The 25,155-nt window shown below is 45.0% G+C and overlaps 1 protein-coding gene across 2 annotated transcripts in view; it reads left to right on the top strand.

Moving 5' to 3' along the window:
• The window catches only part of ugt8 (UDP glycosyltransferase 8), a 34,247-nt gene extending 26,567 nt beyond the window's left edge, over window positions 1-7,680 (top strand). For both annotated transcript variants that reach the window (XM_063008917.1, XM_063008918.1), the window contains 3 exons: window positions 594-670; window positions 2,595-2,814; window positions 4,597-7,680. In XM_063008917.1, the coding sequence (XP_062864987.1) occupies window positions 594-670; window positions 2,595-2,814; window positions 4,597-4,966 (667 nt within the window). In that variant the 3' untranslated portion in view covers window positions 4,967-7,680. The remainder of the gene's footprint in view (window positions 1-593; window positions 671-2,594; window positions 2,815-4,596) is intronic.
• The last annotated feature ends 17,475 nt before the right edge of the window (window positions 7,681-25,155 follow it).

Genomic DNA, 25,155 nt, shown 5'->3' with positions numbered 1-25,155 from the left:
TGCACGCCGTCCAAGACTCCGCCCACTTATTAACGAGGGTGAGGAGGATCCTAGCGAGGCAAAAAATCTCTCCAGGGGTTCACTTTTTGGTAGGGGGGGAGGTGGGGGCGGAGGGGATTCAGACGGAGCGCGAGAACAGAACGCGCGGGCGTAACCGGACACCGTGGTAACCAAACCCAGATCTCTTAGTAACCGGAGACCGCTAGTCATTAGGTAATGCGCCGGCCGCGCGCCGTGTGCTCTTCGTTTCGTGCTAGGTCGGACTTCCGAGTACGGTCTCCCGGTAGCCGCGGAATTCGCCGCAAGCGCCCGATTGGCCGGTGGGACGGACGCTTGACCTTCGGAGCCCGTGTGCAGGTCAGTCGGTGCGCGGCGGTGCGAAAGCCCCCGCGGGTTTCCGTCGTCAGGGAAACGCCGGCCGTTGCTCTAATCGGATGGTTCCCACATGGGGGTGACCGGACGAGAGTGTACACCGTAAACACAGCCGCCGCCCTGCGCCTCCCGTGATTGGTCCAGAGTTCGCTTTCCTCACAGATCCCACCAATCGGAGAGTCCCGGATCATGTGAGTCTGATGTGAACGTGTTCCCTGCAGGTACTCGGGAGCTCCCCCCAGGAACCTGGGCCAGAACACCAAACTGGTGGAGTGGATGCCGCAGAACGACCTGCTGGGTGAGTGAGGCTGGGTCCAGTTCATTCATTCATTCATCTGTCCGTCCACTAACCAGTTCATCCATTCATCTGTCTGTCTGTCCACTAACCAGTTCATCCATTCATCTGTCTGTCCACTAACCAGTTCATCCATTCATCTGTCTGTCCACTAACCAGTTCATTCATTCATTCATCTGTCCGTCCACTAACCAGTTCATCCATTCATTCATCTGTCCATCCACTAACCAGTTCATCCATTCATCTGTCTGTCCACTAACCAGTTCATCCATTCATCTGTCTGTCAACTAACCAGTTCATCCATTCATCTGTCTGTCCACTAACCAGTTCATCCATTCATCTGTCTGTCCACTAACCAGTTCATCCATTCATCTGTCTGTCCACTAACCAGTTCATTTATTCATTCATCTGTTCATTAATTCATCCATTCATCTGTCCATCCACTAACCAGTCAGTTCATCCATTCATCCGTCCATCTATTCATTCATCTGTTCATTCATCTGTCTGTCCACTAACCAGTTCATCCATTCATTCATCTGTTCATTAATTCATCCACTCATCCATTCATCTGTCTGTCCATCCACTAACCAGTCAGTTCATCCATTCATCTGTCTGTCCACTAACCAGTTCATTCATTCATTCATCTGTCCGTCCACTAACCAGTTCATCCATTCATTCATCTGTCCATCCACTAACCAGTTCATCCATTCATCTGTCTGTCCACTAACCAGTTCATCCATTCATCTGTCTGTCCACTAACCAGTTCATCCATTCATCTGTCTGTCCACTAACCAGTTCATCCATTCATTCATCTGTTCATTAATTCATCCACTCATCCATTCATCTGTCTGTCCATCCACTAACCAGTCAGTTCATCCATTCATCTGTCTGTCCACTAACCAGTTCATTTATTCATTCATCTGTTCATTAATTCATACATTCATCCATTCATCTGTCCATCCACTAACCAGTCAGTTCATCCATTCATCCGTCCATCTATTCATTCATCTGTTCATTAATTAATTCATTCATTCATCTGTCTGTCCACTAACCAGTTCATCCATTCATTCATCTGTTCATTAATTAATCCACTCATCCATTCATCTGTCTGTCCATCCACTAACCAGTCAGTTCATTCATTCATTCATCCAGTTATCTGTTTATCCACTAATCACTTAATTCATTCATACATCTATTCATCCACTAATCAGTTTGTTTATTCATTAATTTATTCATCTGTTAATTCATCCATTCATCTGTTCATTCATTTATTCATTCATTCATTTATTCATTCATCTATCTGTCCACTAATCAGTTCATTAATTCTTTCATTCATTCATCCACTAATCAGTTTATTCATTCATTCATCTGTCCGTCCACTAATCAGTTCATTCATTCATCCACTAATCAGTTCATCCATTCATTCTTTCCTTCATTCATTCATCTGTCCATCCACCAATCCATTCATTCTTTCATTCATTTATCTGTCCATCCATAGATGAATTCATTATTTCATCCTTTCAGTTATTTTGTTATTCATGCATTAATTCAGCCATCCATCCATTCCTTAATCCTTCTTTATATCCATTCATCTATTCATTCATCTGTCCATCCAGCAGGAAGCAGCTCAGTAATTTCAGGGGGGTGTCCACATACTTTACTCCCTGATGTTGGAGGCTGTTGAACACAGTTTGCTTTGTGTTTTTCTCTCATTGTTCTTTCACTCATTTACAAGTCAAATATTCCTGTGAGCAGAGACGAGGAGCTTCTGACCTTAAACATTCTGAACATGAACCCGCCTGAGCACCAGCAGCAACACTGAGCTCGATCTAATGATCTATAACCATAAATAATTATTATATCTGTATAAACTATATCAAATAAAAGCATAACTAATAACGTTTGCGTCTCTGTTCTGTATGATCAGGACACAGGAACACGCGGGCGTTCCTGAGCCACGGCGGCCTGAACAGCATCTACGAGGCCATGTACCACGGCGTGCCGGTGGTGGGCGTGCCGCTCTTCGGCGATCACTACGACACCATGACCCGCGTGCAGGCCAAGGGCATGGGCATCATGCTGGAGTGGAAGAGGATGAGCGAGGAGGATCTGTACAGCGCCATGGTCAGCGTCATCACCGAGGACAGGTGACGTCAAAAGTATTCACACACCCCCCCCGTCGCACGTCGTGTAGCTCGGTTGAGCTGGAGCTTCAGGTTACAGACAGATAATCAGCAGATAAGCAGACGTTCTCCTTCAGGATTTGTTGGTAGAAAGCAAAGTTCTAAAAAAAATGGAAGGGGCACGCCTGCCCCACCCAAACCATCTGCTACGTGACCCGTAAAACGAAACAAAAGGACCCCCCCCTTCCCGGTATTGAGTTCAGGTGTTCAGGTCTATTATTATTTCTATTATCATCACTATTAATATTTTTATTTATTATTATTATATTTATTATTGTTATTATATTTATTATTATTATTATATTTATTATTGTTAATATATTTATTATTATTATTATATTTATTATTATAATTTGTATTATTATTATATTTATTATTATAATATTTATTATTATTATTATATTTACTATTATTATATTTATTATTATTATAATATTTATTTTTAATATTATTATTATTATTATATTTATTTTTAATATTATTATTTATTATTACTATCATATTATTATTATTTTTATTATATTTATTATTATTATTATATTTATTTTTAATATTATTATTATGATTATATTTATTTTTAATATTATTGTTTATTATTACTATCATATTTATTTTTATTATTATATTTCTTATTATTATTATTGTATTTATTTTTTATATTATTTATTATTACTATCATATTTATTATTATTATTATTATTATTATTATTATTATATTTATTATTACTATTATATTTATTATTATTAAATTTATTATTATATTTATTATTATTATTACTATATTTATTATTACTATTATTATTATATTTATTATTACTATTATTGTATTTATAATTATTATATTTATTATTATTATTATATTTATTATTATTATTATATTTATTATTCCTATATTTATTATTATTATTCCTATATTTATTATTACTATTATTATTATTATATTTATTATTACTATTATTATATTTATTATTATTATATTTATTATTATTACTATATTTATTATTATTATTATTATATGTATAATTATTATATTTATTATTATTAATATTAATATAAAGTTTTAGCCACGCCCGTTTCCAGCGTGTGTGTGTATAAATCCAAAACATCAGTTCGATGACATGCTTTCAACTTATGCCAACAGATTAGGGAAGGGCCAGTTCGATCTTTACCAAACCCTGTCGAACGCTAACCCCAAGCCGGGCCCTGTTATCCCACACGGATCCCCACAGGCACACTCCGGAATCTTACCGAAAGTCGTCTTATGAGTAGTGCAATCACTGAAATGATTCTAAACTGTGCGGACGCCTTTTTGCAGTGGACGGTCAGGGCTGGATAAAGAAGAAGCCCTGCCGTGTGCTCGTCCCGCCGGTTAATCTTTAACACACGTGGAATCTAGGGTTAACCGGGTTCAAACCGAGACGCCCGGCCAAAGTCCTACCAAACAGCACACGGGTAACTAGCTGCACTAGATCTGACCCGACTGAACACATTCGGGGCGAATCATTTGTAATTTTAATCGATTTTTGTGCTCCGTAAGAGGCGTCCAGATATTTTTGGTGCTTTAACTAGTGAAACCTGGAGATGCAAACGAGTGTTTAGGTGGATCTGACGCAATCCTGGAACTTCTGCTGCTGAGGCGCTCGAATGTGGCGCTGTGCTGCGCTCTAGTGGTCACTATCGGTATTGCACTTCTATTCATTCGGCTGGACTCGTTTTGACTCGGGTTTTTTCGTCTTTCTCCGCCAGGTATCGCCAGCAGGCCGTGAAGCTGTCCGAGATCCACAAGGATCAGCCGGGCCACCCCGTGACCCGCGCCGTGTACTGGATCGGGTACATCCTGCGCCACCGGGGCGCCGAGCACCTCCGCTCGGCCGTCTACACCGTCCCCGTGTACCAGTACTTCCTGCTGGACGTCGTGGGGATCCTGGCGGCGGCGCTGCTCGTCGTGTGCTACTGCCTGTACCGGGTGGCTCGCCTGGCGCGCCGCCTGCTCTCCGGGAAATCCGGCGGCGCGTCGGGCGCCGAGAAGGCCAACGGACACTGCCACAACGGGCTGGCCAACGGCAAGCACCGGCGGAACGGCCACGTCAAGAGCACGGACAAGAAGCTGAATTAACGCTCGGGCCGGCGCGGCTCCGTAGACGCTAAAGCTACGCTAAACGAGAACACTAATGACTAGCCAGGCAATAAAAACCGGACGCCAAACCGGGCGGGAACGCCGAGCGCCAAGTTCCACGGACGCGAACGTCAATGAAGGACTGTTTATTTAGTTTGCTTGTTTTTTTACTTCTTAGCGCGTAGCTAATGCTAACGACGTCGAGCGCCAGGCGTCTGTACATATTAACCCAACGCCCCCCCCCCCTTCCCCCGATCTATTTATTCCGTCACCGCGACGTTCGGTTTTTAAGCCCGCGTGATCGTGTCCGGCTTGTTTCGTTTTTTTTTTTTAGGTAGACGTAGATAGCTAGCTAGCTAGAAGTCTAGCCCGCCGTCTGGGCGACTCCTATCGGCTTGGTTTTGAAATTCTAGGCGAACGGCGACCAATGAGAATGACTTTTGGTTTATTTATTCATCTGAGCGACTTCGTCTCCATTCCTGCTCATCTTCAACTCCTCATTTCCCGCCTTTTACCCCCCGCCGAGTTAACGATTGGTCCTCCGATCTTAACGTCGTGTCGTAAACCTTCGGTACTGTGGCGGAAACCATCCGACGTTCTGGACCTCTGGTCTGACACTTCCAGTAACATTCCACTCAAATCTGTAGTTGTTAGCCGCTCAGAAGCCAGAAGTATGTGGACGCCCCCCCCGGTCCTAACAGGTCCATTTAACTTCTTTGGAAAGTATCGGAACCACGACCACCTGACGTAAACTTTCGGTACTGTAGTGGAATGAACCCGACGTTCTGGTCTGTTGGTTCTCTGGTCCTCTGGTTTATTAATCCTTTGGTCCATTGGTCCTCTGGTTTGTTGGTCCGTTGGTCCCAGATCCGTGGGCCTTTGGTCCTCTGGTCTGTTGGTTTAATGATGTTGGTCCATTGGTCCTCTCATCTGTTGGTCCTCTGGTCCATTGGACTTTTGATCCATTGGTTTGTTGATCCATTGGTCCTCAGGTTCATTGGTCTGTTGGTTCTCTGGTCTGTTGGTCCTCTGGTTTGTTGGTTTTCTGGTTCTTTGGTTCATTGGTCCTCGGGTTCATTGGTCCGTTGGTTCAATGATGTTGGTCCATTGGTCCTCTGGTCTGTTGGTCCTCTGGTCCTTTGGTTCATTGGTCCTCTGGATCATTGGTCCGTTGGTCCTCTGGCCTCTTGGTCCTCTGGTTTGTTGGTTTTCTGGTTCATTAACCCTTTGGTCTGTTGGTCCCAGATCCGTTGGTCTGTTGGTCCTCTGGTCCATTGGTTTGTTGGTTCAATGATGTTGGTCCATTGGTCCTCTGGTCCATTGTGTTTTTGATTTGTTGGTTCATTGATTCGTTGGTCCTCTGGTCTGTTGGTCCAAATCTTAAGTTGTTAGCTTCTCAGAAGGCGCCACAGAAAGCCAGAAGTATGTGGACACCCCCCAGTCCTAACAGGTCCATTAAACTTCTTTGGGATGTATTGGAACCCCAACCACAGGCCAGACCTTCTTGTCTAACATCCGACGCTTTGGTCATAATTGCTATTCGACAAGCTCACGGTCGGGTGTCCACATACTTTTGGCTAGATAGTTTCTGGGGGCGTGGCTCTCTCTCCCCTAAACGCTAAACGTCCGGGCGTCTCCGGGTGCGTTTCTCTCTCGCCGTCTTCGCCATGAGCTTCGGCCGTTCCGTTTATGACCACGCCCACACTTGAACCCTGTACTGTACGCGGCTGCGAGACGACGGCGGGTGCGACGAGCTATGAATGGCGCGACGGCTGAATCCACCACGCTCGTTTCATTTCTTTACGGACGCCCCCCCCCCCCCCCCGGTGGTCCGGTCTTTGTTGACGATTGCAGTATTAATAGTTGGTTAAAGCGCTATGAGAACCTGTGTGTGTGTGTGTGTGTGTGTGTTTCGTCCACCCACGTGCCACTGCGTCAGCGATAAACAACGTCGCCCCCCTCTGGCCGGAGGACGCCACAGATCCCGCCGACCGCTTAAAAACAATAAACTGGAGGTCTTCACCTGCGTCGAGCCGGCACCTGATTGGCTGAAGACACGCGACTGTGGCATGAAGTGTGTGTGTGACCACGCCCGCTGCTCCCAGCTCGTCTATATACTTAATATAAAATCAGTCCCTGATTTCTTCTGATTTTAGTCCCTGATTTCTCCTGATTTTAGTCTCTGATTTCTTCGTATTTTAGTCCCTGATTTCCTCTGATTTTAGTCCCTGATTTCTTCGTATTTTAGTCTCCGATTCCTTCTGATTTTAGTCCCTGATTTTTTCTGATTTTAGTCCCTGACTTCTTCTTATTTTAGTCTCCGATTCCTTCTGATTTTAGTCCCTGATTTTTTCTGATTTTAATCCCTGATTTTTCTGATTTTAGTCCCTGATTTTTTCTGATTTTAGTCCCTGATTTTTTCTGATTTTAATCCATGATTTCTTCAGATTTTAGTCCCTGATTTCTTCTGATTTTAGTCCCTGATTTCTTCTGATTTTAGTCCCTTATTTCTTCTGATTTCCATCCCCGATTGACTGATTTCAGTCTCTGATTTCTTTTCGTCCTTTTCACCTTCTTTCGCTCTGTTCCTGCTGATTTAGTGAATGTCAGATCTTAGATGTTTTGACGTTTTATTTTGTATTTAATAATGATTGAAATATTTGATGTCTGTGGTGTGTCTGTGTTGTCGTGTAAATAAAGTCTGTAAACAAAAACACTCATGTTGAACAAACACCTAAAAACTTTGTTTGCCTAGAATTCGTGATCTGAGGAATTATTATTATTTTTTTTATTATTATTATTATTATAATTATTTATATTTTTTTATATTTTTATTATTATTATTTATTATTATTTTGTTATATTATTATTATTTTTATTTTTTTATTATTATTATTATTTGATTTCTAGGTACTATCCGGTAGCTGCATTATTTGATCATGAGCTACACCTACCGTACAGATAAACTTTGTGGGTATACAATTTCTGACTGTAGTTGTGAGGTGCTCTGGGTATGAATGCAGGTGCAGCAGTGTTGGGATTTATAGCTCTCTCTTTATTAGGAACAAGTACCCTGTCTATTGACGCTGTCTATTGACATGTACCCAGCCCAATGACGCTGCTGCCACTACTGGCATTAATACGACTTTGGAGTGAATGCTTGATGACGGTGGGACTTGAACCATCAACCTTCTGGTCAACGGTACCAGAAAAGGTCGCTTGATCACTGAGCCAGGACAGGAGGACACGAGAAGAATCGATCACCTCTAACAGGGCTCAGAAATAACAAAGCAGAACACCCTCAGCTGTTTTGACCCCGGTGGCTTCCCATAGTCCTGACACTCAAAACGGTATGAATGGTATTTTCGGTTAAATCTACCCCTTTATGTTGCCCCCCTGTACTGGTGTGCAGGGATCAGGATCACATGACTAAATCATCAATAATACCTGTCGGGGACGCTCGTCTGGGGGTTGACGTGTTTTTGATGTACAGTGTATCACAAAAGTAAGTACACCCCTCACATTTCTGCAAATATTTCATTATATCTTTTCATGGGACAACACTATAGACATGAAACTTGGATATAACTTAGAGTAGTCAGTGTACAGCTTGTATAGCAGTGTAGATTTACTGTCTTCTGAAAATAACTCAACACACAGCCATTAATGTCTAAATAGCTGGCAACATAAGTGAGTACACCCCACAGTGAACATGTCCAAATTGTGCCCAAATGTGTCGTCGTCCCTCCCTGGTGTCATGTGTCAAGGTCCCAGGTGTAAATGGGGAGCAGGGCTGTTAAATTTGGTGTTTTGGGTACAATTCTCTCATACTGGCCACTGGATATTCAACATGGCACCTCATGGCAAAGAACTCTCTGAGGATGTGAGAAATAGAATTGTTGCTCTCCACAAAGATGGCCTGGGCTATAAGAAGATTGCTAACACCCTGAAACTGAGCTACAGCATGGTGGCCAAGGTCATACAGCGGTTTTCCAGGACAGGTTCCACTCGGAACAGGCTTCGCCAGGGTCGACCAAAGAAGTCGAGTCCACGTGTTCGGCGTCATATCCAGAGGTCGGCTTTAAAAAATAGACACATGAGTGCTGCCAGCATCGCTGCAGAGGTTGAAGACGTGGGAGGTCAGCCTGTCAGTGCTCAGACCATACGCCGCACACTGCATCAACTCGGTCTGCATGGTCGTCATCCCAGAAGGAAGCTGACGCACAAGAAAGCCAGCAAACAGTTTGCTGAAGACAAGCAGTCCAAGAACATGGATTACTGGAATGCCCTGTGGTCTGACGAGACCAAGATAAACTTGTTTGGCTCAGATGGTGTCCAGCATGTGTGGCGGCGCCCTGGTGAGAAGTACCAAGACAACTGTATCTTGCCTACAGTCAAGCATGGTGGTGGTAGCATCATGGTCTTGGGCTGCATGAGTGTTGCTGGCACTGGGGAGCTGCAGTTCATTGAGGGAAACATGAATTCCAACATGTACTGTGACATTCTGAAACAGAGCATGATCCCCTCCCTTCGAAAACTGGGCCTCATGGCAGTTTTCCGACAGGATAACGACCCCAAACACAACCTCCAAGATGACAACTGCCTTGCTGAGGAAGCTGAAGGTAAAGGTGATGGACTAAACCCAATTGAGCACCTGTGGCGCATCCTCAAGTGGAAGGTGGAGGAGTTCAAGGTGTCTAACATCCACCAGCTCCGTGATGTCATCATGGAGGAGTGGAAGAGGATTCCAGTAGCAACCTGTGCAGCTCTGGTGAATTCCATGCCCAGGAGGGTTAAGGCAGTGCTGGATAATAATGGTGGTCACACAAAATATTGACACTTTGGGCACAATTTGGACATGTTCACTGTGGGGTGTACTCACTTATGTTGCCAGCTATTTAGACATTAATGGCTGTGTGTTGAGTTATTTTCAGAAGACAGTAAATCTACACTGATATACAAGTTGTACACTGACTACTCTAAGTTATATCCAAGTTTCATGTCTATAGTGTTGTCCCATGAAAAGATATAATAAAATATTTGCAGAAATGTGAGGGGTGTACTCACTTTTGTGATACACTGTATGTGTGTTCACAGTTTCTGTACCTGTGGAGGAGCGTCAGGACCCACGACGTGTCAAGACGACGTCTCTACATCAGGACTAGATCCAGATCCAGATGTGTAAAAAGTCGAGATGTTCTGTAAAAATGTAATAAAAAGAAGAAACTGTGATTCGCTCCTTCTCTGGTGTCTTTATTGCTATAAAAAGTTGGGACGGAGGCAGAATAAGAGAGTTGTGAGTTGTAGGAACAAACCCGGGAACTGGAATGTGGACACAATATGAAGGTAGTAAAAGTGTCGCTGTACATGGTAAATGAACCAATTTACTCCTCCTACTTTATACTTACACTCATCACTGAATACAGTTCAAGCAGTTAAGGGTTAAGGGCCTCACTCAGGGGCCCAACAGTGACAGCTTGGTGATGGTGTGGCTTGAATCGGCAACCTTTTGATTGCTAGCCCAGTATCTTAACCACTAAGGTGCCATTGCTGATGGATGGATGGATCTACTGGATGTATGTATGGATGGATCTATTGGATGGATGGATCTATTGGATGGATGGATGGATCTGCTGGATGGATGAATGGATGGATCTACTGGATGCCTGGATGGATCTACTGGATGTATGTATGGATGGATGGATCTATTGGATGGATGAATGGATGGATCTACTGGATGGATAGATCTATTGGATGGATGGATCTACTGGATGGATCTATTGGATGGATGGATGGATGGATTTACTGGATGGATGAATGGATGGATCTATTGGATGGATGGATCTATTGGATAGATGAATTGATGGAGCTACTGGATGGATCTATTGGATGGATGAATGGATGGATCTATTGCATGGATGAATGGATGGATCTATTGGATAGATGAATTGATGGATCTACTGGATGGATGGATCTATTGGATGGATGGATCTACTGGATGGATGGATCTATTGGATGGATGGATCTACTGGATGGATGAATGGATGGATCTATTGGATGGATGAATGGATGGATCTACTGGATGGATGGATCTATTGGATGGATGGATGGATGGATCTATTGGATGGATGAATGGATGGATCTACTGGATGGATGGATCTATTGGATGGATGAATGGATGGATCTACTGGATGGATGGATCTATTGGATGGATGGATGGATCTATTGGATGGATGAATGGATGGATCTACTGGATGGATGGATCTATTGGATGGATGAATGGATGGATCTACTGGATGGATGGATCTATTGGATGGATGAATAGATGGATCTATTGGATGGATGAATGGATGGATCTACTGGATGGATGGATGAATCTACTGGATGGATGGATCTACTGGATGGATAGACAGACAGACAGACAGACAGACGGGGAGCGATTTACAATGGTGTGAAAGAATGCATTAAATTGATTAAGTCGTTAAAAGCGACTGAGGTAAAACTGATAATCAGTTAGCATAAAGGATTCTGCACCGTTTACCTCAGGTGCTTCAGGACGCGTCTCAATTTGTTAACGCTTCGTGAAAGCTTTTATAAAATGCTGATCCGAGTTATTTCTCTTGCTAAATGATTTAAATTAATTAATGTTTAACTTAAGGTGGTGATGTTTGTATCCAACAAATCTAAAAATAAATCTATATTTAACGTGACTGTTCGGTACGGTGTTTATTTCAAGTAGTGTACTAGGTAGGGAGTAGGCGTCATTTGAGACGAGGCCGATAAACTGACAAAGCTAGCTGATGAAGCGAAGGGTCTGAACACAACTTTTGTGCATTTTGGACATACTGTTTCTCACATATATTTCTTAAATATATTTCTTTAATCCTCTCATTTGTGTTTTTTAAAGCTTTCTTTATTTCGCACTTATTGCTAAACTAATATTTGTACCTATTTTCCCCGGTTGTTATGATTAGCATGTATTTTAAGATGACATATAGGGCACTAGGACCCAGCAGCACTGTTATGAACAGTCATTTATATTTCTGCGCGGTACCGCATGCGGCCGCTAGATGTCGCTGTTGCACCACTTTCTAAAACACATTACCAGGACGTACTGTAAGTATCCGTTTAAACTAAGCGCAGCAGTTTAGGGAAGGCCCTTTCCTGTTCCTCATGAAGATAAAGCTCGGTTTAATCCCACAGAAACACTCCAGAATCTTAATCCTTTATAGTCTTTATAGTTGTAGCCATCTTCTGGATGTCCGACAAGCTCACGGTCCGGCGTCTACAAAGCAGCGGCGGCTTTTAAGCGCGCTCGTAATAGCCGAGGTGAGATCGGATATCCGGATAATCCGATGACCGCGCCCGGCTCCGGCCCTAACCGCATCATCCTGCGTCCGGTGGGTCGGCGAGGAACCGGCTGGCGAGACGGTGAGGAAGAAACGGGAACGTGCTTTAATTTAATCAGACAGAGGAGACGTACGGCTAGTAAATTTTCGACAGCTCACACACTCACACACAAGCACTTTTACACTCAGCACGGGGCTTGAGTCCTGTGGTCAGAAGTATTCGGACACCCCTTCTAATGCCTTGTTAATGCCTTGAAGAGCTGATAAGAAGCCATTTCAAAGGCTCTGGGACTCTAGCGAACCACACCGAGAGCCGTTAAAGACTACATTAGTCTTGACGAGCTGATAACAAGTAATTTCTAAGACTTTGGGACTCTAGCGAACCACACAGAGAGCGTTATCTTTACACTATGCCATGATTCAAAGATTAGACCAGTCTTGAAGTGCTGATAAGCCATTTCAAAGGGTCTAGGACTCTAACGAACCACACAGAGCGCCGTTAAAGACTACACTAGTCTTGAAGAGCTGATACAGAGCCATTTCTAGGACTCTGGGACTCTACCGAACCACACCGAGAGCTCGTATCTTTACGCTATGCCTTGATTTAAAAATTACACTAGTTTTGAAGTGCTGATAAGCCATTTCAAAGGGTTCTAGGACTCTACCGAACCACACCGAGAGCCGTTAAAGACTACACTAGTCTTGAAGAGCTGATACCGAGCCATTTCTAAGACTCTGGGACACTACCGAACCACACCGAGAGCTGTTATTCTCATATCAACGATGTTGCAGCGACACTACGCCACGATTCAAAGGCTACACCAGTCTTGAAGAGCTGATAAGCCATTTCAAAGGGTCTGGGACTCTACCGAACCACAGCAAGAGTTGTTAAAGACTATACCAGTTTTGAGGAGCTGATACCGAGCCATTTCTAAGACTTTGGGACTCTACCGAACCACACCGAGAGCGTTATCTTTACACCATGCCACGATTCAAAGACTAGACCAGTTTTGAAGAGCTGATAAGCCATTTCAAAGGGTTCTAGGACTCACCGAACCACACTGAGAGCTGTGATTTAACTCATATGATCTGTAACGTATGGTTGGACTAGTGATGGACTAGTGATCCTGACAGGGCAGGAATTCACCCCCTAACTGTGGACCCAAGATTCTGGCGGCACGTTCTCCCTCCTTTTTTTATTTACGGACGCCTTTGCGAGACGCCTCATTTGCATTTCTGCCTCGTTCTCTTTTCATTAGCGAGTCGTACGTTTTCATCCTCGGAATAATCAGCGCCCGGCCCGTCTTTCCCTTGACCTTTATTTGTACTCGGCTCACTCGACCGGAGGCCGTTTAGAAGATCAACCGGCCGTCGAGGAGGAGCGACGTCTCTCCGAGGGCTCTCCGATCGAGAGATGCGATCTGTCTATCCTTCACCCGTCAAACGAGGTTTGACCTCTTCTCGACCTCCTTTTCCGTCAGGAACCCGCGAGCCATCGTGTATCCGGTGGCCGATGAACCCAGCGTGAACCGGCAGCTACCAGGGGAGTTTTTATTCTGATGATTCTCCTGAGCAGATAAATGGGACAAGGGCAGGGCAGGCAGTTCTTCTTAGAGACGGGGAAGACCCTTGAGGACTCAGAGGTCCCCAAAAAAACCTGGAGCCTTGGGATGGGACCATGGATCATTCTTTAAGAAGGAGATCCCGGAGAAGAAAGAGGTCTCGGTCTGCCCTTCAGAACTTCCCATGAAGGTTCAGTGTGGTTTAAAACAGCCCGAGAGAATGTTTGCGCCATAGGGTGCACCTGGTGGCTGCCCGTACCGTCATGGAACCTTTGGCAGAATGTGTTCTGGGTCTGGCTTCTGGCTGGTGCTTCTTTGTGGTCTGCCAAGGAATTTCTTACCTCAACCCCATCAAACACCTCTGGAATCTTCTCGTCTGGCTCGACCAATCCCCACAGATTCCTACACTCCAAAATATTGTGGTCAGGTGTCCACATACTTCTGGACACCACCAGTCCTTTCTTTCAGTTCCTCGATTCTTCCTCAAGTCTGAACGATAGACAACCAAAGACGATCGACCTCAGACGGTGACTTCTCTGCGCCGTAGGAACAAGGTTTAGCAGGGTTTGACCGCGCCCATTAGGAAGTACGTGGGACGGGGTTCTTCTTGCCAAACCGTCATCAATCAGATGCTCCTGGTTCACAGCAGACACTGTTCGCAGTCAAGTGAGTTTTACCTTCCTTGGTCTTTAGAGCCCTTCCCTCAAACTTCAGTCACAACACTTCACTTCACAACAACGTCACCTCATTGATATTCTTGATGCCTCTTGTTCGATAAGTATAAGACGACCCTGAAGATGTCTCTCCGTCTTCTGAAGCTGTGTTATGAAATGAACCGAAGCTCTGCGTCAGTCTGAAAGTCTGAAAGGATTTTTTTCTTCTCTACAGAACTTGATTTTCTCATCCACGCCTCGGGCTCCAGTAGAATTTATAGACACAAAGTCGTGGCTAAACGTATCTGACAGGCGGCTCTCCTCCTGGCTAAACTCCACTCGCTTAGTCATATCTTCCTTTGATACTCTCGAGTACGCTCGAGAAAGATTCGTCCGGACACGGCGCTCCGAACGCGGCAGTTTAGAGACGGAGGTAAGACGATATTCCTGCTTCCTGATCAGCCGTAGGGTTAGGGTTAGGGTTAGGGTTTGGGTTAAGGTCAGATATCAGATACCATCACTGCTGACACAACAGCAACTCCTTTTGTGGTTCGGGTTCTGCCGTGTCTGAGATAGGGAGGGTCAGATAGGGTTCTCCCATCACTGCAGCAAGAACAGCGACTCCTTTTGTTTGGTTCTGGTTCCGTTCGTGTCTGAGATAACTAAAGGAGTCGCTGTTGCAGAAGCAATGATGGGAGAACCCTATCTGACCCTCCCTACCTCAGACACAGCCAGAACCTGAACCGAACTGTACAGATGTGTTTTCTGAGTGAGGACTTTTTTCCGTTGTTGTTGTTTCTTCTCTTTTTTTGTCCCAGAAGTCCCGGAGACCATGAATGTTTTATACCGTACGCGCCACGTCTGACATATTACAACTTCTGACTGAAATATTCATGCTGGCCGGGGTGAAATATTAATGCCGGTTTAAATGCACTTAACAGGGGTTCTGGAGGTCTTTAAGCAGAGGGGAACCAGACAAAATCCGTCTCTGTGCCCGTATGGTGGTTGCTTGAAGGGTTGCCAGTTCACGCCGCACCATTCAAGTTCGAGTTGCCACCGTTGGGCTCCTGAGCGAGCCCCCTAAACCCTCAATTTGCTCAACCTTGTATTCGGCGACGCCCATTTCTAATGTAGTCCATTCCTGCAGGTTAGGGAAGGCCTGAATTAGACAGGAGCTCTTCAGACTCCAGAAGAGCAGAAACTGTTGTAGCTGCAAGTAAGTAAGGAAGTAAGGAAGGAAGGAAGGACGGGGGGCAATTCCATACTCCGAAACTCTACATAAATGCCCCAAAGTTTTGGTCTTATGGTCTTATCGTCAGGTGTCCGCTTACTTTTGGAATAAGGAACAACGTCGAGGAGACGACGTCAAACGGCAGGCCTATTTCTATATCCGTGTCACCCCGCCGACAATCCGGATCCAGGCGTCTTTGGTTCGGACCCCCGTCAGACATGTCGGTTTTACCGCCTCGTATCAAACAGTTCGTCTCATTCGAGGAGCTTTGAAACTTCCGGCTGCTTCTTCACCCCAGCCAGCCGATCATCGCTCGCAGGGCTAATCCGAGGAAACGGTTCGATCCAGTTTCGTTCTTCGCGATAATCAGGTTTGCATTCGGTTGCCCGGTGAGGTGCCGGCGCTGGTACATCCCTGTGTGTGTGTGTGTGTGTGTGTGTGTGCGAGTGTGTGTGTACACCAGTCTGACGGCGGGGTCGAAAGAAAGCCGCGCCCTGCATGAGCGCCGATATTAAACTATTGATCCAAGCTGCCACACAGGCTGTAAATAATGTGTGGATGTGTGTCGCTGTGAAAACAGCCATTAGCTTGCGCCGTGTGTGTGTGTGCGCGCGAGTGTGTGTGTGTGCGCGAGTGTGTGCGCGAGTGTTAAAGTATGACTATGGAATTAATTTGTGCTCTCGGAGGCTCAGGCAGCGCTATCGATCGAGAGGGAAGAAAGAAATGAGAAAAACAGAAAGTAAAGAGAGTAAACTGTGACGAAAGCCCGTCAGCCATCGCTAAGTAATCGGGAACGGAATGCGCGACGTGACCTAGCTACGGGCCGATGCGCCCACGCGCCAACGCGAGGCGAAACCGACGCGCGCGAATGAGACGGCGAGCGAAACGGAGACGTCGGAATCGGAGGTTAGCGGGCGTCGAGAGTGACCTCGCTTTGCATAGCCTGCTCCCGGCTCATCGTGAAGCCCGCGTTCCGAAAGACTAGCGGTCCACGTGGCGGAAGGAAATGGAATGCGATGGCGAAGAAAGCCGAGGTGTCGGTGGGTAGAGGAGACTAAAGGGGACAGGAAGACCCTGCGGTGCCGGTTTGGTCACCAGGTGTCTCTCGGACCGGGCAGTCCACTCTGGGGTGTCAACGTTGTCAAGTGGGAACCTCCGTGAGATGTTCAGCAGCTTTCTGACTCTTCTGGATGTCTCGTAGACTCGCTCAGTGGTGATCATCTTCCTCCGTGAGATGTTCAGCAGCTTTCTGACTCTTCTGGATGTCTCGTAGACTCGCTCTGTGGTGATCGTCTTCCTCCGTGAGAAGTTCAGCAGCTTTCTGACTCTTCTGACTCTTCTGGATGTCTCATAGACTCGCTCAGGGGTGATCGTCTTCCTCCCTGAGATGTTCAGCAGCTTTCTGACTCTTCTGGATGTCTTGTAGACTCGCTCAGGGGTGATGGTCTTCCTCCGTGAGATGTTCAGCAGCTTCCTGACTCTTCTGGATGTCTCGTAGACTCGCTCAGTGGTGATCATCTTCCTCTGTGAGATCTTCAGCAGCTTTCTGACTCTTCTGGATGTCTCGTAGACTCGCTCAGTGGTGATTATCTTCCTCTGTGAGATGTTCAGCAGCTTTCTGACTCTTCTGGATGTCTCGTAGACTCGCTCAGTGGTGATTATCTTCCTCTGTGAGATGTTCAGCAGCTTTCTGACTCTTCTGGATGTCTCGTAGACTCGCTGAGCTTTCACTTTGCTTCGGTGGAGTCCTAGAGCCAACAGTTTTCCTTTCTTAAATCATGGTGGTGTTCCAGTAAAACCTCTAAGCGACCGCTCGTCCTTAGTGGTAGGGTCCTCGACGAGGAAATCAAAGGGAAGTCGAGCAGAAGTACCTTAATGGAAATCTTCTGTTCGCTGTGCGCCGTCGTACTTCATCCGAAGCCGATTTCCATTCCCGGCTCCGTCTCATTTGCTCTCCTGGCCCTTTCATGTAGCGTCAGGCTGAAGAGCGCTCTCAGAGAGAGCCTCTGTAGGGGGATTATTATCTAATGCCGGCGTTATGCAGCCGAGAGAGAGAGAGAGGGAGAGAGAAGAATAGTGGTTGGGCGTCCTCTCAAAGGGTTCCGTCCTGAATCGAGAACTCCTTAGCGAGAGTTCTCTAACACGTTAGCAGTAGCGGATCCTCCGAAAGAGACACGGTTCCACCAATTCCGTTTGGAGGAACTCATGGACGATCTGCATCCTTACCCGGGACTTGACGTGGTCCCATAGCTGCTTGACAAAGTTCACCTTGTCAAAGCTCCTCCAAGGAGACCCAACTGTTTGATACGAGGTGCTAAAAGCGAGTAAGTGGACATCTTGACACGTCTGACAGGATGTCTCGTTAAACAAAGCGTCCGGAATCCGAAGCCTCCCGAGACCTCCGGGTCCGGATCGTCGGCAGGGTGACGCCTCGACCTTCGATACGAATGCTTCAGAAATAGGCCTGCCGTTTGACGTCGTCTCCTCGACGTTGTTCCACCGATTCGCTGGGAACGAACTCGTGGGCAGTCTGCGTTCTAATTCATCCCAAAGGTCTTCTCCTGGGTTGGAACCTAGCATCGCAGGCACCGCATGGGAAAAAAGTATGTGGACACAAGCGTTAGTCATGCGTTAGTCACGGCTCTCCTCGGTCAGAGTGGAGGTCAGCAATAGTAGAGAGAAAGCTGCTTTGGATGGAGTTGAGGTCAGGGCTCTGTGAAGGCCAGTGGAGTTTCTCAACGACAAATGCTACCATGTCTGTTCTGGAACTGCAAGACCTTCCCCAAACCATTGACAGACACTTGATGTCGATGGTTTGATAACTGCGAAAACACGACCTGAACAACTGGAAGCGGCGTCTACATACTTCTGGCGTGGCTAGAGATGAGAACCAGAACCGGAACGCTCAGCGTGGCGCTAATACGCCGGGACGCCGAGTCGAACGGCGCTCATCTATTCAGCCGGCGCGCCCCCGCTTTCGCGATGTTTGTGTAATCAGGCGCTCCGAGGACGGGAGCGTGGTAAATGAATTCTCAAAACAAACAACGCCGCCCCACCCGCCGCGAGGAGGGAACGCTAATCACGGGAAGGTGTGCGTGCGCACGCGGCGCCTCGCGTCGAGGACCTCATTCGTGCGTGCTCGGGACGACGTTTCGGCTGAGGCGGCTCGCCGTTTCGCTCTCCTGCGGAGTTCGGGCATACGCAAGGCTTTTATTAGCGCCGCGCTCGATACGCTAAACAGCGCGGACAGAATGAAAACACAGTTAGCATGGAATAAGGGCGCGGATTTAAACCTCGCGAGGTAGCATAACAGACCCTGGTACTGACACACCCCCATACCATGACAGACCCTGGCTTTTGGACTTGTAGCTGATTCATCTGACCACGATCCACGTTTACACTGTGTGACGGTCCATCCTAGATGCCTCCGCGCCCAGAGAAGTCGACGCCGCTTATGGACATGGTTACCCTAAGGCTTCTTTTTTTGCACAGTACAGTTTTAAGTATCATTTGTGCAGTAACTCCGTATTGTAGAGCCCGTCCCAACATTTTTTGGAATGTCTCTGACTTTTGATGTCCTCCCAGATAACGACGATTGAATCATTCTATTACGCGCATTTGCGGTGATCGTAACAGCCGTACAGTTTCAAAATTGGATATCAAATGCCTCGTCGGAATAGCGCGTGGGGGGCGGGGCGCGCACATTTCAAAGTCGATGCCTTTTAAGACAAGATTAATAGAACTAATAGAACTAAGGGAGAAGAGCATTATGGGCATTATGCCGCGTGGCTTCATCAAAGTGTAGATTTAATACCGCGGTTTCAATCCCCGGCAAGAGACGGAGGGAAAAAATATTAATTTAGTCAATCAGTGTGGGAGCCAAAATGGAATAAAAAGGAACTTCTGGGTCAAAAGTATGTGGACGTGGGCACCCAGGTGGCGCAGCGGGATATTCCGGGAGAAAATGGGGGGAAAAATGCATAAATAAATAGAAAACTAAAGCTGTCGAATGTCGTTAGCAGATAAGGAACAACAGTCAGCACAGAATGGAGGTTCCAAAGTCCAACACCTGAGTGTTAAAACAGCGATGTGACTGGATGTGACATGTGGATCCTTCGGCAGCAGTGATTTAGTCAATAAGTGCAGGAGCAGAGTGAGAAGAATCGAACAAGAAGGAACTTTTGGGTCAAAAATATGTGGACGCCCTTATCTAATGAGTGTTTATATGTTTCGGCCACACCCAAATTAAAATATTAACACACGAACGCCAACGATTTTGCAGTAGGCATCTCTAGGTCGGGTGTCCACATACTTTCGGCAATACTGTGTTGGGTGGATGGGATCGTAAATCTGGGTCTGTCATCGCCGTCGTCGTCATCATCGTATTTCTGCTCCCGCTGCTATCGATGAGCTGTCGAGCGCGGCCAGCCAGGCAGCTGCCCAGTCACCTTGTGAGCGGATGACGTGGCGGAGGTGCCAATCCCGGTAAAGAGTGTGTCTGTAATCGACCGCCGTGTCTGTCCCGTCCTTGGGTCAGGACCGATCGCTAAGTACGTGGACACGCGTCCAGGAACTCGTTGGTTAAAATTTCATAATTAATTTGGTTAAAATTTCAGACTTAATTTGGTTAAAGTTTCATAATTAATTTGGTTAAAGTTTCATAATTAATTTGGTAAAAATTTCAGAATTATTTCAGTTAAAGTTTTAGAATTAATTTGGTTAAAGTTTCATAATTAATTTGGTTAAAAGTTCAGAATTAATTTGGTTAAAAGTTCAGAATCAATTTGGTTAAAAGTCAGAATTATTTTGGTGAAAATTTTATAATTAATTTGGTTACAATTTCACAGATAATTCAGTTAAAGTTTTAGAAGTATTTTGGTTAAAACGTTATAATTAATTTGGTTAAAATTTCACAAATAATTTGGTTAAAATTTTATAATTATTTTGGTTAAAATTTCACAAATAATTTGTTAAAAATTTTATAATTATTTTGGTTAAAATTTCACAATTAATTTAATTAAAATTTCACAATTAATTTGGATACAATTTCACAAATGATTTGGTTAAAATGTTGTAATTGTTTTGGTTAAAGTTTCAGAATTATTTTGGTTAAAATGTTATAATTAATTTGGTTAAAATTTCACAAATAATTTGTTTAAAATTTTATAATTATTTTGGTAAAAATTTCACAATTATTTGGTTACAATTTCATAATTTATTTGGTTAAAGTTTCATAATTATATCGGTTTTAGCTTGATAGTTTGATAGTGAGTTTGGTTATAGTGATCGATTAGGGACACGTTCTCCTGGACACCCGTATACTGCGTCCCATAATGCATCAGTCTCATTACGGATTGATTAATTCTATGCGTTTGGTTTAAACACTCCTACGGTAACAGAACTTTCCACTGTAAACTTTTTTTTACACCGGCGGCATGTAAACATGCTATAGCGGGCCCGCCGTTACCATGGTAGCTGCCGCCGCTGCCACTAGCAACCCATCCTCATCAAATTCACATCTTACACTCATTAAAGTCAAAAACGTTGAGATTATTGTTACCATGACAGTGGAGCTGAGGGCGTCGTTAAGGATAATATATGATGTTTCATTTAGGAAGGACATAATAACGTCCACAATGTCCCGGAATTCGGACTGTGTCTGTAGGAATTTGTACCTGTGTTGACTGTGACCCACCGGCTCTCCTCGCAGGCCTCAGAACCTGTACTCGCTGGTCGATCCGACGGGGTTTAGCTTTTTTACTTTAGAGCAGCACCCGCGTGTAGTCGACTCCGGACGCGACCCTTGGCTTCTGGTTTTGACCGCTGGCTGCCCCCCCCCCTCGGGCTGCGATAATGGATCTGCCCACGCTGACCGTGTCTGACCGAGCCTTGACCTCTATTACTGATCACAGCTCCAAGTGTCGGAGCGACTCCATTAAAACGTCTCGCTGTGGAAAACGCCGACGGTTTCGGGGTTAATCAGGTTCCAATCCCGATCACCTCTCCTCTCGTCTGTAGAAGAACTCGAGCCTCAGAAAACCGAGTCTCCTTCAGCGCTTTATAGCTGTGAGTCTTCTCAGAGACGTCTCGACGAGCTTCGTGCACCCTGGGTTCGGATTTAGGTGGTTTATCCCGCTCTTCATGGGAGATCCTTTCAAGCTTTGTTTAACTCGATGGTGAGCGTCTCTTTGGGGTTTAACCACCCGAGCTATTTTTACTATTGTATATTATTTATTTATTTGATAGATTTTTATTTTTTTATTTTTTAATATTTGTGATTTATTTACTATTTTATAAAATTAACTATTTTTAAAAATTGTATTTAATTTATTTTATATTTTTTCTTAATGTTTTTAAATATTTGAGTTTTTTGTATTCGTTTTTGTAGGTTATTTTCACTGCTGTATTTTATTTATTTTTTAAAAATGTATTTTATAAACGTTTATTATTTCTTTATTTTTAAATAATTGTTTTTTATTTATTTTATTAGTTTTTGTAATTTATTTAATTTTTTTTAAATAATCAGGTTTTTTGTATCCTCTGTATGTATTTTTTTTATTATTTCATTTATTTCATATTTTTACACTAGTTATTTTTTGAGTTTTTAATTTTTTATCATTTTTAATTTTATAATGATTCGCTTTTAGGCTACAATAAAAAAGTTTGTTCTTTATTTCTTTTTTTTTTTTTTGTATTTATTTTTTTTATATATTTTATATATTTTCTTTTATTTATTTTATAAACATTTGTATTTTTAATTTTATAATGATTTGTGTTTAGGCTACAATAATAAAGTTTGTTTTTTGTTATTATTTTGTACATTTTTGTATTTATTTCTTTTATAAATGTTATAATTTTGTTTATTTTTTATATTTGTGTTTTTGAAATAAAAACTTATAACGCCGGATGCCCCTCCTGACGCGACACTGCTAGTATTTCGTGGCTAGACTCGCCTCGAACCTCACCTGGTCGTGTCCTGGCGGACGCCCTGCTGGACGCCCTGCTGGTCAATAGCACCTGAGATTTGAACCTTCTCTCCCCAGATAAAACGTTTAGCTTGATTACGGCTCAGCGTGGCGTTTATTTGATTAGCTATGTTTTTGTAGGTGGTGAAGTTGAATGATGAACCCGGTGACTCCTGATCTCGTCTCATTCTTCACTCTGAACGGCTCCTTTACTCGTAACCAATCCGCCGGCGGAGCTTTAAATAGCGGCGGTTTATCCAGCACCAGGAGGAGAAGATTAATCCTCCGTAATTGGCCGGAAAACGAGCTGAAATTGGTTAAAGCCTCGAAGAGCAGAGCCGGACCAGAGCGCCTCAGATTTATCGCCGGGGACCATTAGCATGAACACAGGCGGCGTTTAGCGTAATTAAACGCTTCCGCTTCTGCTTCTGCTTCCGCTTCGTTCTGATTTCTCCCTCGTCGCTGATCTCGTCCTCCGCCGGTCCTTAACGCGCTCGCTTTCAGATCGGAGCGGTTTCTCAGCCTCATCAAGCTTCAGGGATTATTCTGAACGTTCAACTCTGAACAGGCAGAAATTCCCACATGCACACTCTAATTTTATTAAAGACCACTGGGTTAAACAGCGGGTCACATGGGCGTGGATAGTGTTCCCGGGGGTCTTCCGAGAAGAAGACGTGACAGGAACCGTCAACCAAGATTTGAACTCTTTCTTAAACCGTTCCCTAAAGGCCCTTCCATAAACTGTTCCCTAAAGGGTCTTCCCTAAACTGTTCCCTAAAGGACCTTCCCTAAACTGTTCCCTAAAGGACCTTCTCTAAACTGTTCCCTAAAGCAGGGGTTTTCAACCTATTTAGGCATGCGCCCCCCTCACGCCACGCCCCCCTCCCCTTGGTGAGACAGCGCTCAGACGCAGATGCCAAGCGCGGATTCCTCAACGCCCCCTTCCTAAACTGTTTGCTAAAGGACCTTCCCTAAACTGTTCCCTAAAGGCCCTTCCCTAAACTGTTCCCTAAAGGACCTTCCCTAAACTGTTCCCTAAAGGCACTTCCCTAAACTGTTCCCTAAAGGACCTTCCCTAAACTGTTCCCTAAAGGCCCTTCCCTAAACTGTTCTCTAAAGGACCTTCCCTAAACTGTTCCCTAAAGGCACTTCCCTAAACTGTTCCCTAAAGGCCCTTCCTTAAACTGTTCCCTGAAATACCTTCCTTAAACTGTTCCCTAAAGGCCCTTCCTTAAACTGTTCCCTGAAGGACCTTCCCTAAACTGTTCCCTAAAAGCCCTTCCTTAAACTGTTCTCTGAAGGACCTTCCCTAAACTGTTCCCTAAAGGCCCTTCCTTAAACTGTTCCCTAAACTGTTCCCTAAAGGCCCTTCCTTAAACTGTTCCCTAAGCTGTTCTCCAAAGGCCCTTCCTTAAACTGTTCCCTAAAGGTCCTTTCTTAAACTGTTCCCTAAAGGACCTTCCCTAAACTGTTCCCTAAAGGCCCTTCCTTAAACTGTTCCCTAAAGGTCCTTTCTTAAACTGTTCCCTAAAGGACCTTCCCTAAACGGTTCCTTAAAGGCCCTTCCTTAAACTGTTCCCTAAACTGTTCCCTAAAGGCCCTTCCTTAAACTGTTCCCTGAAGGACCTTCCCTAAACTGTTCCCTAAAGGCCCTTCCTTAAACTGTTCCCTAAACTGTTCCCTAAAGGCCCTTCCTTAAACTGTTCCCTAAAGGCCCTTCCTTAAACTGTTCTCTAAAGGCCCTTCCTTAAACTGTTCCTTAAAGGTCCTTTCTTAAACTGTTCCCTAAAGGACCTTCCCTAAACTGTTCCCTAAAGGCCCTTCCTTAAACTGTTCCCTAAACTGTTCCCTAAAGGCCCTTCCTTAAACTGTTCCCTAAACTGTTCTCTAAAGGCCCTTCCTTAAATTGTTCCCTGAAGGCCCTTCTTTAAACTGTTCCCTAAACTGTTCCCTAAAGGCCCTTCATTAAACTGTTCCCTAAAGGGTCTCTTGGGTCCTAATGTTTGGCTGATCGGCGGACATACACGTACCGACGCTCCCTAACTTGTCTCCAAAACGTCCTACGTGCGCCCAACCAGAACACCGGGGTCTCCGTCTCCGCCCCCTCAGGACGATCAGGACAAACACGCTTGTGCTGGCAACACATCAACGACGACAATCGAACAACCAGAAGTATGTGGACGCCTTGACCGGGAGCTTGTTAGACTCGTCGGGACGTTAACCCCTTTGTGTCACGTTCCACGAGGTCTCGCAGACATTCCATAAGAGCCGGCCTGGCTCGCATTCAGTGTTCCGATTCGTCCCGGAGGGATCCGATAGGTCGGAGGAGTTCCCCCACGCTGCCTCAAGCGCCTGAACTCGATCGTTAGAAGGGGTGTTCGCATACAACAAGCTGCACCTACCTGTGAAGGAAACCCATCTTCATCTGC

This window comes from Trichomycterus rosablanca, chromosome 14, assembly GCF_030014385.1.
Source record: "Trichomycterus rosablanca isolate fTriRos1 chromosome 14, fTriRos1.hap1, whole genome shotgun sequence".
NCBI lineage: Eukaryota > Metazoa > Chordata > Actinopteri > Siluriformes > Trichomycteridae > Trichomycterus > Trichomycterus rosablanca.
This window is presented reverse-complemented; position numbering and strand designations above follow the sequence as displayed.